Raw genomic sequence first — 18,534 nt, forward strand, 5'->3', positions numbered from 1 at the left:
TAATATATTTGCTTAATCTTCTTGCTAAAGTCTTTGCTAAGATTTTCTGGTCTGTATTTAAAAGTGATTTAGCTCTGTATGAGCCCGGATCTTTTAAATCTTTATCTTTTTTTGGAATAAGCGTAATAGTTGATTCTGTTAATGTTTCAGGTAGTTTGTTTTCTTTAAAAGCGTGGGAGTATAAATTAAATAAATAAGGGGTCGTTATCTCATGGAACTTTTTTATAAAATTCATTACTAAAACCATCTGGTCCCGGTGTCTTGCCATTTTTCAACGATTTTATTGTTTCATCTATTTCTTTGATTGTAATTTGAGCTCCAAGTTCCTCTTGTTCCAAAAGGTCCAGTTTTGGAAGATTACAGTTATCTAAATTTTTTTTAATTTTACTATCTTCTATTTTAATTTTAGATGTGTATAAATTTTGGTAAAATTGAGCAAATCTATTATTAATATCTTTAGGTAGTATTAGTAATTCACCTTTCTCTGATTTAATTTTAGTTATAGTATTTTCCTTTTCTTGTTTTTTCAATTGACGAGCTAAAAGCTTATGTGGTTTGTCACCAAACTCAAAATGTTCCTGTTTTGTAATTTGGAATAGACTTATTACTCTTGCCGATAAAATTCGATTAAGTTTAAATTTCAGTAATATTATCTTATTGTGTTTATCTGTCGTGGAATCTTCAGCATTATCTAACTCTAACTGTCTGATTTCTTGTTCTAACAACATTTGTTCTGTCTTATTCTTTTTATTTTGAAAACTTTGATATGAAATTATAATTCCTCTAATAAATGCCTTAAAAGTTTCCCGTAATAAAGAAGGCGAGGTACCTGGTGTATCATTAGTATCAAAAAGAAGTTTCATTTGTTGTTTTAAATATTGATAGCCTTGTAAGTCATTTAAAATATGTCTATTAAACCTCCTAAAAGATTTTTTACCCGGCATTCCCTCAAAATTTACTGAAAATGTCAACGGAGAGTGATCCGAGTGATACTACTAATGTGGTATGTTGGATTGATTGTATATGGCATTAATTTCATATCCACTAAAAAATAAACAATTCTTGAATAAGTTTTATGTACCGAAGAGTAAAACGAGTATTCCCTTCCAACTGGATTAGCAGATCTCCATACATCTATTATATTAGTATTTTTTATATATGTATTTAGAAGTTCACTAGTCTTAGATTTTAAATTACTCCTCCTTTGTTTTGCTGATTTATCTAGATATGAATCTAAAACACAGTTTTAAAACACTATTATCACATTTTGGTAATTAATCTCTGATATTATATCTATAATTTTATCAAAAAATGGGGGGTTGTCAAAATTCGGAGCGTAAATATTTATCATAGTTAGTGGGGTTGCATAAATTTCTCCCGAAACTATAATATACCTTCCCTCTTTATCTGATATAGTATTCTTTAATTTAAAAGGTATACCTTTTCGAATAAGAATAGCCGTACCTCTAGATTTAGAAGTAAATGAGGAGTAGTATGTTTGGTCTATCCACTTCACCTTTAATCTCATTTGTGTTTGTTGTTTCATGTGCGTTTCCTGCAAAAACATTATGTCGCTTTTCAAAGATTTTAGTTGGGCAAAAATGTTACCCCTGTTAATTGGTTCGTTGGCACCCCTTATATTCCAACTACAGAATGTAATTCCTCCATTCTTTATTTGTCTATCGTCTTGCATTGTAAATCAAGATAGTATTCCTGGATCAAATGCTGCAACCAAATACCTCAGAATTCTGGGAGTTGGGTGGTCATCCCAAGTTATTAGATTTATATTGCATCTCCTTCATGTAAAGTGCCTTAAAAAAAGAAAGAAAAAATGTGATATACAATTAATTACAAAAAAAATAAACAAATAAAGATCTTGATTGTGCTTAAAAATAAAAAAGTGCTATTAAGGTATCTAAGAAAAGATACCTTAAAGACGAATAGCCATCGATGATGGCAAAAAAATTATAGACCTCCGTGATGTTGTTATCCATTGAGCTCCTCCCCCTTGGTAGAGCCTCATAAAAAGTTACATACTGTTTCATATTCTGTCTTTTCTTATATGAATTTATCAAACCAGCACCAGTGAAAGTCGAAAGAAATCAGGAAAAGACATAATAAGTAAAAAAACAAATATAAAACACAACATATACACGATTATATAAGTATATATGTCTTTCCAATTTATCTAATCTTAACCTAATCTAAACTTTACCATATATATCCACCCAGGATTCTTACATAATATCCCATTCTTTAACTACCATACAAGCAGGTACCAACACCATACAAGCAGGTACCAAGGGGTTAACTACCATACAAGCAGGTACTAAGGGGTTAAACTTTGAGCTTTTCGTTCAAGGTGAAATATGGCCAGGCTCCCAGAATAACAATTTAATTCAGAGCTATTAAATTGAAGATAATGAAAGGTGCTAATTATTTCACTGAAGCGTTTGTAATCTTGATGGGACTTGACAGGATAGATGTGGAGTTAATGTTTCCCTGGCTGCAGTGTTTGGATCATGGAATCATCTCTCAAAATAAGGGGTCAGCCATTTTGGACAGCCAACATTTCTTAAACCCAGTGAGCAGCGAATTTTTGGATTTCTCTACTCGAGAGCTATGAATGTAAAGTCAATAGGTATATTCAAGATGAAGATCAACAAATACATTCTTAGATATGAAAACAATTGAGGAGAGTGCAGGAAAGGGAAGATGAGGTAAAAAGACCCAATGTATAGTAATGGGCATTATGGTTTGACGGGATAGCATGCAAACAAAAGACTTTCACTCTACCTCTGCGCCACTGTGCCGCCCTGATCGCAGGGAGAATATGCAAACTCCACACGGACAGCACAGGACGTCAGGATCATTATAACTGTGTTATAATTTCCTATGACTGCATGGACTGCCCAATTGCATTCAAAGCCTCAATTGTAATCATGTATTGTCTTTCCGCTGACTGGATAGCATGCAACAAGTTCCTCGGTACACGTGAGAATAAACTAAACTGAAACTGATTGGATTTTACTTCACATTCCTACCCTTAGCTCAGCAAAATGTGGCACTATTTGACATATTTTCTATCTCTATAAATCTTTATAAATAAATCCACAATTTATAGCGTCTTCATAAATTGACCCTAAAAAAGTGCTACATTTCGCATTAACTCTGTACTTTGATATTTTCCAGGTTGTGTTTGTGGATGATGTGAACATGCCCCAGCGTGAAGTCTACGGTGCTCAGCCACCAGTTGAGCTTCTCCGTCAATGGTTAGATCATTGGAACTGGTACGATCTAAAGGATTGCACCATGATCAAACTTGTGGACATCCAAATTATGTGTGCGATGGGACCTCCTGGTGAGTTGCTTTGGGAATAGATGTTCCAGGGATTTAGGAATGAACCATAATGTAAATCGTGACAGAGAGCACAAAAATTATGAATGTAAGAACTAGCCGTAAAAATACTGACGTTTGGCAGTTGTAGAGTTTCATTCATCTATGGTTGGTAGCTAGATCCTTTATTAATTGCGGCACTGTGGCGCAGAGGTAGAGTTGCTGCCTTACAGCGAATGCAGTGCCGGAGATCAGGGTTCGATCCCGACTACGGGTACTGTATGTACGGAGTTTGTACATTCTCCACATGACCTGCGTGGGTTTTCTCCAAGATCTTCGGTTTCCTCCCACACGCCAAAGACGTACAGGCATGTAGGTTAATTGCCTTGGTAAATGTAAAAAATAAAAATGGCCCTAGTGTGTGTAGGAAAGTGTTAATATGTGGCGATCACTGGTCAGCGCGGACCTGGTGGGCCAAGGGGTCTGTTTCCGCGCTGTATAACTAAACTAAACTAATGTAAATGTATGGAAGAACTTTATCCCAACATGCTATGAAAGATCAGAATTTCCCTATCTGAGGTAATTGAAATAAAAGTAGTTAAAAAGGAATACTGGATAAAAGTCCCCAGTATAACCATGTGGGACTCTGACAACTGTAGATGGAATTGACAGACAATTAATACAAGCAAGTGATCTTTTCTCCCCAAATAATGTGAATACAGGGGACTTCTTGGGCTGAGGAAGACTGTGGGTGTTTGCTGTGCTTTGAATAGGTGAAAAATCTGTTCAGCAATTCAAAACACAGCAAACCTTAGTAAGTAGTAGACACAGTATATATGTGCACAACATACAAATTAATTGATGTTGTAATTATAGAAAATACAGGAAACATTTGGTCGATAGGTCAATGGCATATGTGGAAAGAGAAGCAATTTTAACATTTCAAGTGAGAGTACAAATTTGCTTCTCTTTTTCCTAGTTCTAACAAAGTGTCACCAACCTCCGAGTCTCGTATAGCATTTGTCGTGTGTGTGTGTGCGTGTGCGTGTGCGTGTGTGTGCGTGTGCGTGTGTGTGTGTATGTGTGTGTCTTTGAAACGTATCTCCTCGGAAACCAGACGCGAAAACACGGAGATTTTAACGATCTCGGTTGGGATTTAACATGATTTCATATATGCACTCCTCTCTGAATTCGGTCAATTATTTCCCCAGATTTTGAATAAAGTTGTTCACAAAACGAACTTTTTGAAATATAATCGCCGCTTTCCAGCTACCGACGTCACAATGCCCACATGCCCACCAATTCACACTCACCTGCCTCCTGGCCCCGCCGCTGTGGATTAAAGGCGCAGAAAGATCAAGAAAGTTCTGCAGAACAAAGATTCTACAGCTCCGTTCTGCTATAGGATCTTTGTTCTGCAGATCTCTGGGCAGCGGCGCCTCACGTGCTGAACCTGCTACTCACTGTCGGCGCAGATCGAGAAGCCCCGCCCACCTGCGCGCTCATTCCAGCTGTGGGTTTCCAGAGTCAGAAGCCGCTTCTCTCTCTCTCCTCATTTGACAGCCCACTCACTCGCCCGGATCTCCTCAACCCCCACCCCCCTCCTCTTCTCACCTCCTCCCCTATCCTTTCTCCCTCTCTCCCCTCTCCTCTCTACCAAATATCCTATACCGCTATAGGATCTTTTCTCTCTACCCGTCACATGGGGCGATTGTCTGTCCCCGGCCCAGCTCTGTCAGGCTGGTGAAAGCCACGATCGGCTGGTCCCCCTGTTGCTTTTCACTATCCTCAGATCTCCCTCTCCCTCTCCCTCTCCGTCACTGGATAGGGCGGTTATGGGGTAAAAGGAGCAAATGAATAATATTAATATAATATCAAGGGGGGTAGTTAGTGTGTGTGTGGGGGTGATTAGTATGTGTGATGCCGCATGCCGCCCCGCCCCCCCCTCCCTCCCGCAAACGTGCATTGGGGAACAGACCCAACGGGTCTGCACTTGGTCGAGTGTCATTTTAAATTGTAATTGTCCCTGCCTCTGCAGTTTCCACTGGCAGGTCATTCCATATACCCACCACCCTCTGTTTAAAAAGGTTGACCCTCAAGTCCTTTTTAAATCTTTCCCTTCTCATCTTAAATCTCTGCCCTATAGTTACAGGCTCCCCAACCCTGGGAAAACGTCCGTGACCATCCACCTCATAATTTTACATGAGTCTATAAAGTAACTCCCTATCCTCCTACACTCCCATACAAGCAGTTCTGGATTCTTCAGCCTCTCCTTATAACTTAAGTCCCCCCCAGTCACAGTAACGTCCTTGTGAATCCTCTCTGCATGCTTCTAGCTTAATAGCTTCATTCCTAGATGCAGAACTGCATAGAGTACTCCTGAAGCAACCTGAAAGATTTCTCTGTTTCTCTTTCCACAAAACTGCTGAGTGTTTTCTTCATTTTCTATTTCTATTTCCAAATTTGCAATTGTCTCGATTTTCATTAGTTGTGCTTTCAGGCTATTGGTCTATTATTAGATGTTTCTTGGTATACTCTCACTTTTACGATAGTTTCTTAAATTCCAGTTCTTTTTTTGGTGTTTTGAAAACCATTTCATTGTAGCGTTGAGTTTTCCTGTATTGGCTTGAAGGATATTGGGACAGTCAAGAGGGTCAGGGAAAAGAAAGGCATTATTCAGTAAGTCCCACCTGCTACTTCCTTAGAAGGCTTATGAAGTTCGGCTTGTCCATAACAACTCCCACCAAGTGCACCGGAAAAAGCATTTTATCCAGATGCACCGGAGAAAGCATTTTATCAGGATGCATCACAGCTTGCTTTGGGATCAGCTCCATCCACGACCACAAGAAATTGCAGTGTATTGTGTATGCAGCCCAGACCTTCACACAAACCACCCTCCCGTCCCTTGACACGCTGCCGTGTGGGCGGACCGGCTCCCGGCTGGAAGGTGCTCCCATGGGGGCAGCCCGGTGCGGATCTGAGACGCTGCCTTGTGGGCGGCCCGGTGCGGGGCGGAGACGGTGCTACGGCGGCTGAGGCGGCGTTCTGGCGGCGGCGACCTGGATCCGGGGCTCGGCCGCGGGCCAGTGGAGGACAATGTCGGGAGCTCGCAGGTCACAGGCTGGTGCCTGTTTCCCGGAGCACCCGTTGCAACAGCTGCGGGCAGCTTCGACCACCCGCGGGCCGCGGAGCTTGAACCGCGGGACTGATGCCATCGCCCGGTGGGGTATCGCCTCGGCGCAGAGGGAGAAGAGGAGGGAAGAGACAGTAACTCTAAGACTTTTGCCTCCATCACAGTGAGGACGTGTTTGGTGAACTCACTGTGGTGGATGTTAATTTGTGTTTATTGTGTTTTGTTATTATTACATGTATGGCTGCAGGCAACAGCATTTCGTTCAGACCGAAAGGTCTGAATGACAAATAAAGGATTCAATTCAATTCAATTTACACCTCACGCTGCCTCGGCAAGGTCAGCAGCATAATCAAGGATGAGTCACACCCTGGCCACTCCCTCTTCTCTCTGCTCCCATCAGGCAATTGGTACAGAAGTGTGAAAACACACACCTCCAGATTCAGGGACAGTTTCTTACCAGTTTCTTGCCTGATGCAACCCTTTAAAGGGCTTTCTCACTGTGCGACCTGAAGCAAGACTTAACAAGATTTAACACCGTGGGAACCTTCTGCGATAGCAGTACGGCATTCGTGGACCACCGAGGACCTCCGTGGCGCTAACGGCAGGTAGTCGTGTGACTTGGTAAGGTCGGGAGAAAATTCAAGCATTTTTGAATTTCTCCAAGAGCGCCTAGAGCACTTTTTGGTGAGCGTTGCAACATTGTTTGAACGCAGTGGCCCGTGCGATATCCGTAATAATTCTTGCGGGTACCGTGGGAACCCCTGCGAACGGTGAGTAACTGAGCAGTTTGATTGTCAGTGCTTGTTTTACCTCATTGTTAAATAAATATATTTTTTACTATCAGATTGATGTCTGCAATTCTTCATTAACACATCACTACAAGATGAATGTCTCTAATGTTATAATCCCTCTCATGCTGAAACACAAAATAGTTGAAGGGAGGTGAAATAATCACATTTTCATTCTTTTTCATTTTTGAGTGTTCAGGTACCTCACTTGCTGAGCTATTTTACTCCAGCAGTTTGTGTCTCTTTTTGTCTAAAGCAGTTTCTAAGACTGGAGGAACTCCGCGGGCCAGGCAGCATCTACGGAGGGAAATGGACAGGCGACCCTTTCTTCAGGCTGCCTTATCTCTCCCCCCCCCTCCCCCCAACTCCCACCCCCACACACAAATGCTGGAGAAACTCAGCGGGTGCAGCAGCATCTATGGAACGAAGGAAATAGGCAACGTTTCGGCCCGAAACGTTGCCTATTTCCTTCGTTCCATAGATGCTGCTGCACCCGCTGAGTTTCTCCAGCATTATTGTGTACCTTCGATTTTCCAGCATCTGCAGTTCCTTCTTAAACACAAATGCACCGAATTCCTCCAGCACTTCGTGTTTTGCTCAGTATTCCAGCATCCACTGTCTCCCGCGTCTCCAATAATACAAAGCTACTGTCAAAAGGGTGAAGAATAGGGGCAGAGATAGATACATTCCTGATTAGTGCGGCTGTCAGGAGATTATCGGGAGAAGGCAAGAGAATGTGGTTGAGAGGGAGTGCCCATCTGTTACTATTAATTGGACAGTTCGGTCTGTGAAACGCAACACGCCAGCCCCGACATCCAGTCCGGTGGTCAGTCCTTTGAAGATAGACACCAGTTGCTTGGAGCAACTCAGCGGGACAGGCAGCATCTCTGGAGAGAAGGAACGGGTGGCGTTTCGGGTCGAGAGCCTTCTTCAGACTGAAAGTTTCACCTCTCAGTAGATAATAAAATAAGACAATCATCACGGTCAATGTGAGACACAGTCTTTATTCCTATTTGACAAAATAAAAAGACGACTTCTTGCACATATTGAGAGAAGGTGCATCACACCAAACAACATTTGTCTAAAAAAAAACAGATTATTCTTCAGCTCATTAAAGAGCTCGGGTGAAAAAACCCAATATAGTGTGTGAAAAAAAAGTAACATCATTTGTGCCACGTGATTAACAACACTACAGTCCACGATGTTCATTCAAGATTAACGGGAAAGGTCGGGAGACGGACAAATCACTCGCACAAATAACAGAAATGCCGAGTACCGTGGGAACTCTTTATCGTGTGAACTCTTTATCGTGCGGAACTCGTGCTGGACCACGACCACTTCACTCGAGTGACATCTTGCTTCAGGTCGCACCGTGAGAACTGGCCATAGACTAGCTGAAAATGTCAGCACGCCATCCCTGTATTTCCCAGCCTGAAAGTGAGTTTGCAAGTGTATGCCGGGCTACCCGAGATCCACAAGTGTCATTTTCATGGCGAATTGAGTGGATTCACTCTCTGTCACAAATGAATATCAGGAGCAGTGTGCACTTTTGTCATCAATAACACATAGAGCAATTTCAAATAAAACCTGACTGTAAAAATAGCGTTGATAAAGTTGAAAAATGATAAGGTGCCATCATCAATTGTAGAGGAATAATTGTCGCAGCAGTGAACTACAACTGGGAGGTTCAGGGGTTCTAAATGAGACTCTGCTAATGTGCTGAATTTCAAGCTTCACTCATATATCCAGCGGGAACTTGCCTAAATGCAAAGTCAAATTCTGGGCTGACTCTCTTGCTCAAAGTGAAGCATAGTTTTTAATATTTATACATGGAATATGAAAATAGCTGACAGTGAGGTTTATTGCCACACTTGGTGGGGTCTTACATAAGCATTTTTTCAACTTGCCCCGTATCTTTCAATGACTTTCAATTACATAATGTTAGAAGACAGCTGGCAGGACTCAACAGGAGGTTCTCGTGCCCATATTTAACCTGATGCCTTATGCCCCTGTCCCACTTAGTGGTTCATGGAAGTATTTTCTTTGGTGAATGAGGGAAGGCTTGGTACTTGCACTCAAGGTGAAAGTGAATGCCAGTGGTGGCTGCAAAGATGGGCGGTGAAGAAGACAGAGGAATCCATGTATCTGCACGAGAAAGAGTGGTGCAGTGGAGAGACTGAATGAGGCATATTGAGATAGTTATATCATTGTAGAGTCACTGTACACAATTTTCCTGAACAGAATCCATGCCCCATCGAGGTTATACGATCTCAGTTATGAAGCCATCCTTTTGTCACCCCTCTGTCTTGCAATACAGGTTCATGTACACAAATTATAGGAGTAGAATTAGGCCATTCGGCCCATCGAGTCTACTCCGCCATTCAATCATGGCTGATGTCTGCCTCCCAATCCCATTTTCCTGCCTTCTTCCCGTAACACTTGGCATCCATTCTAATCAAGAATTTGCCTCTGCCTTAAAAATATTCACTGACTTGGCCTCCACAGCCCTCTGTGGCAATGAGTTCCACAGATTAACTACCCTCTGACTAAAGAAGGGTACAAATTTCTTCCATTCTGCACACCACGATTCCTCCAGGTTTGTCGGGTGAAGCTATCAAGCCAATATCAGTTTGGGGATAGTAATGACATCTCATATAGAACTTTGTATCATGTGAAGACAGTCACAAAAGTCTCAGAAAAAAAGCATAGAGAGTCACTTTTTGTTTTTTTTTGTATGAATTGTTTGGTGTTATTAAATAAATTATTTTGTTCTTAGGTGGTGGTCGGAACCCAATTACTCCACGATTCATGAGGCACTTTAACACTGTGACTATTAATGAGTTTGATGACAATTCTATGCACATAATCTTCTCTAGGATCCTGCACTGGCAATTTCACTCAAGGTATATTGGATCAGTCTAAGACTTAAATGTTGATATGAACTAGGGAATGTTCCACTCACTTTTAAATGACACTAGACCAAGTGTCTAGTTGCGGGGGTGGGGGGGGGGGCTTCATCTTCATCTTCTTGCGTATGGCGTGCACAGCCTAAAGTTGTAGGACAACTTGTTCTATTTGATCTTATTTGATTGTGCACGCTGGGTTGATTGCATTCGTCGAAACAGACCATGTGAAGGTTGCAATCTTCCACCCCCACACACACACACGCTAACCACCCCCCTTGATATTATATTAATATTATTCATTCGCTCCTTTTACCCCCATCCCCGCCCTATCCATTTACGCATAGCATCCAACTCGCAGGTGCATCTAGAGAGGGAGAGGGAGTTGAAAGAGAGGGCCTGGAGAGAGAGAGTGGGCAGAGAGCGAGGGGCAGAAGCGGGGGGGGGGGGGGGGGGAGAGGGGGGGAGAGGAGAGGGGGGGGGGAGAGAGTGGAGGAAGAAAGAGAGGGGGGGAGAGAGAAGGGCCCGGGGGGAGAGAGAAAAGGGGGGGGGGGGGGAGAGAGAGGGGCCCGGGAGGAGAGCAAGAGGAGCCCCGGGGGTAAGAGAGGGGGAGGCCCAGGGGGAAAGAGAGAGGGAGGCACGGGGGGGAGAGAGGAGCCGACCGAGCGACCCGAGAACTTGGCGGGTTCAGTACTGGGCTCGTTCTTTCTGTGTCCTTTGGAACGGGGGGGGGGGGGGGGGTGACGATGGAGATGCACATTGAGGTTTCTGACCGTCCCACTGAATGTCTCACCAACATTGTATTAACGCTGATTAAATTATGAATACTTGTACCGTATGTGTCAAGAGGTCAGTGGGATATGACACCAATTTAGAGGGCGTGAATGCCTTATTCTGACTACAACTTCTTTGGAGGGTATCAAAAAAGGACATGAAAGACTTCTGAATTATGACTTGCATCACCTGGAGGGACAATGATCAACTATCTGCATGTTTCCAGGGCTGCACGATGGTGCTGCAAGAAATTTCCCTTCACTATGATTGGAAATTAAAAACACTCCATTGTTTGCCCTTTTGGTTCGCCATAAGTTCTGGAACATAAAATAAAGAACAGTACCGCACAGGAACACGTGCTTAGGTCCACGATGTTTGTGCCAAATGTGATTCCAGGCTAATCTCATCTGCCTGCTTGTGATCCATATCCCTCTTTATCCTGCATTCATATGCCTATCTAAAAGCCTCTTAAGATGGCCCAATCACTTCCAGCACCACCCACGGCAGCACATTCCAGGCACTCAACACTCCCTGTGTAGAAAAAAAAACCTTGCCCGCACATACAGTATCCTTTAAACTTTGCTCCTCTCACCTTAAAGCTATGTCCTCTGGTCTTTGGCATTCCAACTCTTGGAAAAAGGTACTGAATGTCTATGCTCTCTATGCCTCTTATCAGTTTATATACTTATCTCTGGTCACCCCATAATCTCTGATGCTCCAGAGAAAACAATCCAAGTTTGTCCAACCTCTCCTTATAGATAATACTCTCAATTCAGGGTAACATTCTGCACCATTGTCAGTCATACAATTAAAAGCAACAGACTCAAAAACACATTTTAACATGGACATCCACCACAGTAACACCTACACATTCCTCACTGTGATGGAAGGCGAAATAAAGTTCAAGTCCTTCCTTTTGTTCTTCCTCAGTCGGGGGCCTCGAGGCCTCCGTTGACAGGACGGTCTTGACTCCCGTAGCCGGCGGCGTTCGGGCCCTCCGCGTCGAGGCGTTCAGCTCCTGCATCGGGGGGTTGTCAGCTCCCCGGTGCCGGGCGATCGAACCTCACGTTGGCGCTGGCCGAGCCTTCTGCAGCGTTGCAGCTCCCAACTAGCCTCTCCCGAGACTGCGAGCCCTTGATGGTAAGTCCGCAGGCCGTGGTGGGAGCGATCCCAGGCAAAGGATCCGCTCCGATGTTAAGTGGGGCTCATGACAGTCCGAGGAGGCCTCCAGCTCCAGCGATGGTAGGCCGCAGAGCCCGGAAAATGTGATCCAAAAAATTGATCACATCTCCGGGAAGGTAGGAACTTGAAAAAGTGTTTCCCCAAATCCCCTCCCCCCACATAAAACAAACCAAAGTACATTGAAACAAACTTTTAACAAAAGCTAAAAATACCAAGATGAAATAATGAACAGACTGCCGGCAGGGCTGCCATCTCCACCGGCGCCCCTGGTGGTCACTCTTGATTAGCTCTAAGGAGAAATGGACAAACTTGCATTATTTTCTCTGGAGCGTCAGAGCCCAAGGGGAGACCTGCTAAAATTATGTAAAACTATGAGAGGCATAGATAGGGTAGAAATGTCAAAGACTGGAGGGCATTAGATGAAAGTTTAAATATGCAGGGAAAGCTTTTTGAATACGGAGGGTAGTGGGTGCCTGGAACTCACTGCCGGAGGTGGTGGTGGAGGCAGATACAGTAGTGGTTTTTAGATCGGCACATGGATGTGCAGATATGGAGGGGTATGGATCAGGTGCAGACAGGTGAGGTGAGTTTATCATGATTTCATCTTCTGCACAGACATTGTGGGTCAAGGGGCCTTTTGCTGTACTTTTCTATGCTCTATTTAATAAGATTCTCGTTCCACCTACTGTTGATATCTTTTTCCATTGAGGAAGTTATTTCTTGAAAATCTAAAAGTATATATGTTTGGATATATCTACAAATACATTTTTTTGGCATCTGTTTTGTTTCTTTTAGGTTTATTTTCTCTCCAGAATTTGACACTATGACTGAACAGATCGTTAATGCCACCTTGTACGTTTACAAAGAAGCCATGCAGAATCTTCTCCCAACACCGGCCAAGTCTCACTATCTCTTTAATCTACGGGATTTCTCTCGTGTTGTTCAAGGGGTGTGCCTCTCTAATCCACTGACAGCAGTAGATCCAGCTGCAATCAAGCGCCTTTGGGTTCACGAGGTGAAATCTTTATTTGCAGGCATTGAATAGAGTGAGATATGTTTATGTTGATTCATTTTCAGTGAAAGTAATGTTCTTGTTCATCATTGACTGATACAAATGAAAACTATGGGACACAGAGTCATAGAGTTGTACTACACGGATACAGGTCCCTTAGCCAACTCATCCATTTGTCTGGATTTGGTCCCTATCCTTATTCACCGTTATGTGGGTAAGTGAAATGAATAGGAAAAGATATGGCCAAAGGAGTATATTGTGGGAAGTATGAAATTGTCTATTTTGGCAAGAAAAAAGTGGTGGAATATTGAAGAGATTTGAGATGCAGATAAATCTAGGTGACCTTGTACATGGTTCATATATGGGGACAGCAAATAATGAAGAAAGCTTACATAATGCTAGTTTATTGCAGTGGGAATTGATTGCAAAGGATGGAGATTATGCTTCAGTTTTTCATCAAAGAGTCCACATTTTGGAATGGTATTGGCTTCCTTGGTTAAGGAAGGATATCAATTCAGCAATTCAGAGACTGATACCTGGTATGGTTTTTCCAGGACAATCTATGCTAGTATCCACTAGAGTTTTTAAAAGAATAAAAGGTGATCCAATTTAAATTTATAAGATCCTAAGGAGACACTGGAAACTGCTGGAATCTTTAACAAAAAAAAAGGAACCTGCTGGAGGAACTCGATGGTCAGGCAGCATCTGTGGAGGGGAGTTGAAAGAATATGTTTGGGTTAGGATCATTCTTCAGTGATGGAGTAAGGGGAAGAAAGCTGGAAAATAGAGGTGGGGGTGTGACAAAGGCTAGCAAGTTATAGGTGGAAGGTACACAAAATTGCTGGAGGAACTCAGCGGGTGCAGCAGCATCTATGGAGATGCTGCTGCACCCGCTGAGTTCCTCCAGCAATTTTGTGTACCTTCGATATTCCAGCATCTGCAGTTCCCTTTTGAACAAGTTATAGGTGGATATAGGTGAGGGGGGTTGATTAGCAAATGGGTAGATTAAGTGACAAAGGCTAGAAGTGAAACGAGACAGAGTGGTGTCAGATAAGGAAAAAAAGAGATGTGGAATGTAAAGACAGAGGAGGGATATTGAAGCAGGAGGAGGTGAAAGGGGGAGTAGTAAAAGGGAAATATGGGACGTGGGTGGGAGATGAGCGTGCAGAGCAAGGTGACTAGTGTGTTTGGAAATAGTAGGAGAATTGTATGTTCGCATGTGGGGATTGGGGCAGGTTTGGTTTGGTACGGTTTGGGAGGGGAGGGTGCGGGATCCTGAGGTTTTTGATAGGAGAGGAAGGTTCCTCTCCTGTCAAAGAATCCTATCAAATAAGTTTTAGAAGAATCTAAAATTGGATGTGACTTTCAAAACATCTTCCTCTCTTTCTCAAAGGGCAGTGGAAGCAGAGTCTTTGAATATTTTTATGACAGAGCAGAATAATTACTTGATGAGCTAGGGATGAAAGATTAAACAGGTATCAGGAATGCCTTTTCGGTGGCATTTTTACAGGTGTTAGCGATGTTAGAAACTGCTTCCACCACCCTCAGAGGCAGAGAATTTCAAAGACACAATCTTGGGGGAGGAAGAATTTTCACACCTCATGTCTGTCATAAAATAGACTCACCAGAGGAAATATGGGCTCCACATCTACCTTGGTGATAGAGGCCATGGGTTTGTGCAAGAAACTGCAGTGTATCTTCTTGCAACTGTGGCCTGGTGGTGGAGGGATGAGTCTTTAGGATGGGTGCCATCAGCAGCTGCATGTAGTTGTGAATGCTTCAGTCTTGCCTTTAACACTTCCATGCCGGGTCTCACATGTTGACAATAGAGGCAATCGTAGAGCTGCCATCTCTCCTAAGCTGTTCAATTGTCCACAACCATTAGTGTGAGGGGGGGAGGGGAAGACAATGGAGGACCCGGCGTGGGGGGGCCGCCGTGAGGGACAGTGGGAGAACACCTGGTGTGGGGGAGGGGGGGAGACACACACTCTAGGTTAGAATCGTCTGCCCAGGGGATAAGTCTGTGTTCATTTGTTCCGGTGAAGGCGCTGAGCCCACGACTGCCCGACAACAATTGCTTGTCTTTTTCTTTTTGTTTTCACTGTTAATTTAAAGTTTTTTGTGTATCTTGTGTGTTGTGACTGTCGGCACATCAATTTCCCTCCGGGGATGAATACAGTTTTATCGTATCGTATCGTACAATTAGGTGCACCAACGGTGCAGAGCTTTGGTCTGATCCATCTATTGGGCAGATTATCTATTGTGCAACAATTGTATATGTGCACTGCAGCCTCTTCAGGTAGTTTGGTGCTTTTGGTGCGTCCATGCGCCTTTCAGCACTCCTTTGTGAGTCTGAAGTCAAAAGTCTGAAGAAGGGTCTCGACCTGAAACATCACCCATTCCTTCTCTCCAGAGATGCTGCCGGTCCCGCTGAGTTACTCCAGCTTTCTGCGTCTATCTCCTTTGTGAACCACGGTTTATTTCATACCTTGACTGTAATGGTAGAGTGAGAGTATACCAAGGTTATGGTTTTGAGCATTTTAGTTTAGTTTAGTTTGGTGATACAGCGCGGAAACATGCCATTCGGTCCATCGATTCTGCACCGACCAGCGATCCCCGCACATTGACACTATCCTACACACTGGGAACAATTTACACTTATACCAAGCCAATTAACCCACAAACCTGTACGTCTTTGGAGTGTGGGAGGAAACCGAAGATCTCAGAGAAAACCCACTCGGTCACGGGGAGAATGTACAAACTCCGTGCAGACAGCACCCGTAGTCGGGATTGAACCCGGGTCTCTGGCGCTGCAAGGGCTGTAAGGCAGCAACTCTGCCGCTGCACTACTGCCCTAGCTGCTTTGTAGCTGCTGATTTCATTTATAATTTGCTTTGGCCTGTTGCAAATGCAAAAGCTGCTACTTAAATGCAAGTATTTTTCTTTTGGTTAATCCATCAAAAGTGATGACCATTATTTTATAACCAAATGCAGGTTTTACGAGTGTATTATGATCGTTTGGTGGATGATGCCGATCGAGCTTGGCTTGTTGATTGTCTTCAAAGAGTGATGGGAAGTCAGCTGCAGGAGAACTTCAATGCGCTTTTCAAACACCTGGATTCTAAAGGTGACGGCCAAGTGAACGAAGATGAACTTCGCAGTCTGATGTTTTGTGATTTCAGTGACCCAAAAGGCGAAGACAAGGGATACCGGGAAGTCCTTGATTTCAAGGGTTTAAAGAAAGTGGTTGAGGCTCACCTGGAAGAGTTTAATAATCTCAGTAAAAAGCCAATGAATCTGGTGATATTCAGATTTGCAATCGAGCACGTATGCCGAATTTCCCGCATACTAAAGCAGCCACATAGCCATGCTCTTTTAGTGGGTGTTGGTGGCAGTGGCCGTCAGTCACTAACCCGTCTTGCAGCACATATGGCAGATTACCTTATTTTTCAAGTGGAAATTTCCAAGAGTTATGGCTCTTACGAATGGCGTGAAGATTTAAAGCAAATTTTCCGTAAAGCCACCGAGGGTGAAATGCAAGCTGTCTTTTTATTCACTGACACTCAGATTAAACAGGAGTCATTTCTGGAAGACGTCAACAATCTATTGAATGCAGGAGAAGTGCCAAATCTCTTCCCAGTGGACGAGAAGCAGGAGGTCTGTGAACGTATGCGTCTAATTGATCGTCAAAGAGATAGATCAAAGCAGACTGATGGCAGTCCGTTGGCGCTCTTCAACATGTTTATTGAGCGCTGTCGCAATCAGTTACATGTGGTTTTAGCAATGAGTCCAATTGGAGATGCTTTCCGCAACAGACTGAGGAAGTTCCCGGCGCTTGTCAATTGCTGTACTATAAATTGGTTTCAGGTAAGTGCTCGCGTGTATTTGACAAAGGAAGAATAGCAGACAATCTAGCCCTAATGCCTGTTTATTCAATGAGAGCATGAATGTCTATTAATTTATCAACCCATCTCCGCCCCATTTTCCTTACTATATTTAAATTCTAAATTTATAATTAAGTTCTAAACTTCTGTTTACCTGGGAGGACTGCTGTTGCCCCTGGATGGAGGCGAGGGGAGAGGTATGGAGACAGGTGATACACCTTCTGCAGTTCCAAGGGGAGGAGGTGGTTTGGGCAGGAAGGGATGAGTGGACCATGGTGTTGTGAAGGGAGTGGTCTCTGCGGAAGGCCAAAGGGATGGGGATGGGAAGATATGATGGTGGTTGGATCACATTGGAGGTGATGGAAATGTCGGAAGATGGTGTGTTAGATGCAGAGGCTGGTGTGGTGAAAGGTGATGACCAGGGGAACTCCATCTTTGTTCTGTCTGGGGGGAGCGAGAGCAGAACTATGGGACATAGAGGAAAAGTGGGTGCGGGATCCATCTGACATCAGGGGGAAGACACATTTGCTAAAGAACGAGGACATCTTGGATGTCCTAGAATGACAAGCCTCATCTGAGGAGCAAATGTGGTGGAGAAGGAGAAATTGAGAATAGGGGAGAGCATCTTTGCAAGAGGCAGTGTGGGAGGAAGCGTAGTCCAGACAACTGTGGGAGTTGGTAAGTTTGTAGTGGACATTAATCGATAGACTCAAAATGCTGGAGTAACTCGGGGGGGCAGGCAGCACCTCTGGAGAGAAGGAATGGGTGACTTTTCAGGTTGAGACCCTTCTTCTGTCCACTGTGGTGGAGACAGAGAGATAAAGAAAGAAGAGCGAGGTGCTTGAGATAGGCCAAGTGAGTTTGAGAGCATGGTGGTAGTTAGTGGTAAAGTTAATGAAGTCAGTGAATACTGCACGGGTGAAGTAGGCAGCTCCAATGCAATCTTTGATGCATGAAGAAAGAGTTGGGGGATGGGGCCAGTGCATGATTGCAACAAGGACTAACTGAGGTAACCGACAAAATGGCAGGCATAGTGCCCATGCAGGTTCCAACAGCTATAGCTTTAATTTGGAGGAATTGAGAGGAGTGAAAGAAGAAGTTGTTGAGAGTGAGGACGTGAGGGTGAGGGCGGAGGAGTGTGTTAGTAGAGGGAAATTGATTGCGTCACTGTTCAGGGAAGAACCGCAGGGTCTTGGGACCTTTCTAGTGGAGGATGTAGGTGTTAAGGGACTGAATGTCCATGGTAAGGATGAGGCAATGGACATGTTTAACCTCATTGTGTTTTTGCACTAATTCTTGATTTTATTTTTTTTTAATATTAATTCTCTTTCAGAATTTATGTATAATGTATGTTTTTTTGTGCCGTCTGAGTATATGATGCTTTAACAGGATTTTCATTGTACCTTAACCTCACCATACCTCACGCAAAGGACACTAAACATGTCTCAAATCGTATTAGGTCTTCATACTCTTTCTAAAATGTGCTACTCAGAACTGAATACCTTAGATTCGGCATAACTT

At 43.6% G+C, this 18,534-nt stretch overlaps 1 protein-coding gene across 1 annotated transcript in view; it reads left to right on the forward strand.

Moving 5' to 3' along the window:
• The window catches only part of dnah7 (dynein axonemal heavy chain 7), a 234,157-nt gene that overhangs the window by 118,842 nt on the left and 96,781 nt on the right, over nucleotides 1–18,534 (forward strand). The window contains exons 37-40 of the mRNA XM_033023735.1: nucleotides 3,193–3,361; nucleotides 10,035–10,161; nucleotides 12,913–13,132; nucleotides 16,124–16,996. Of these exons, the coding sequence (XP_032879626.1) occupies nucleotides 3,193–3,361; nucleotides 10,035–10,161; nucleotides 12,913–13,132; nucleotides 16,124–16,996 (1,389 nt within the window). The remainder of the gene's footprint in view (nucleotides 1–3,192; nucleotides 3,362–10,034; nucleotides 10,162–12,912; nucleotides 13,133–16,123; nucleotides 16,997–18,534) is intronic.

This window comes from Amblyraja radiata, chromosome 7 (genome assembly GCF_010909765.2).
Source record: "Amblyraja radiata isolate CabotCenter1 chromosome 7, sAmbRad1.1.pri, whole genome shotgun sequence".
In the NCBI taxonomy this organism is placed as follows: domain Eukaryota; kingdom Metazoa; phylum Chordata; class Chondrichthyes; order Rajiformes; family Rajidae; genus Amblyraja; species Amblyraja radiata.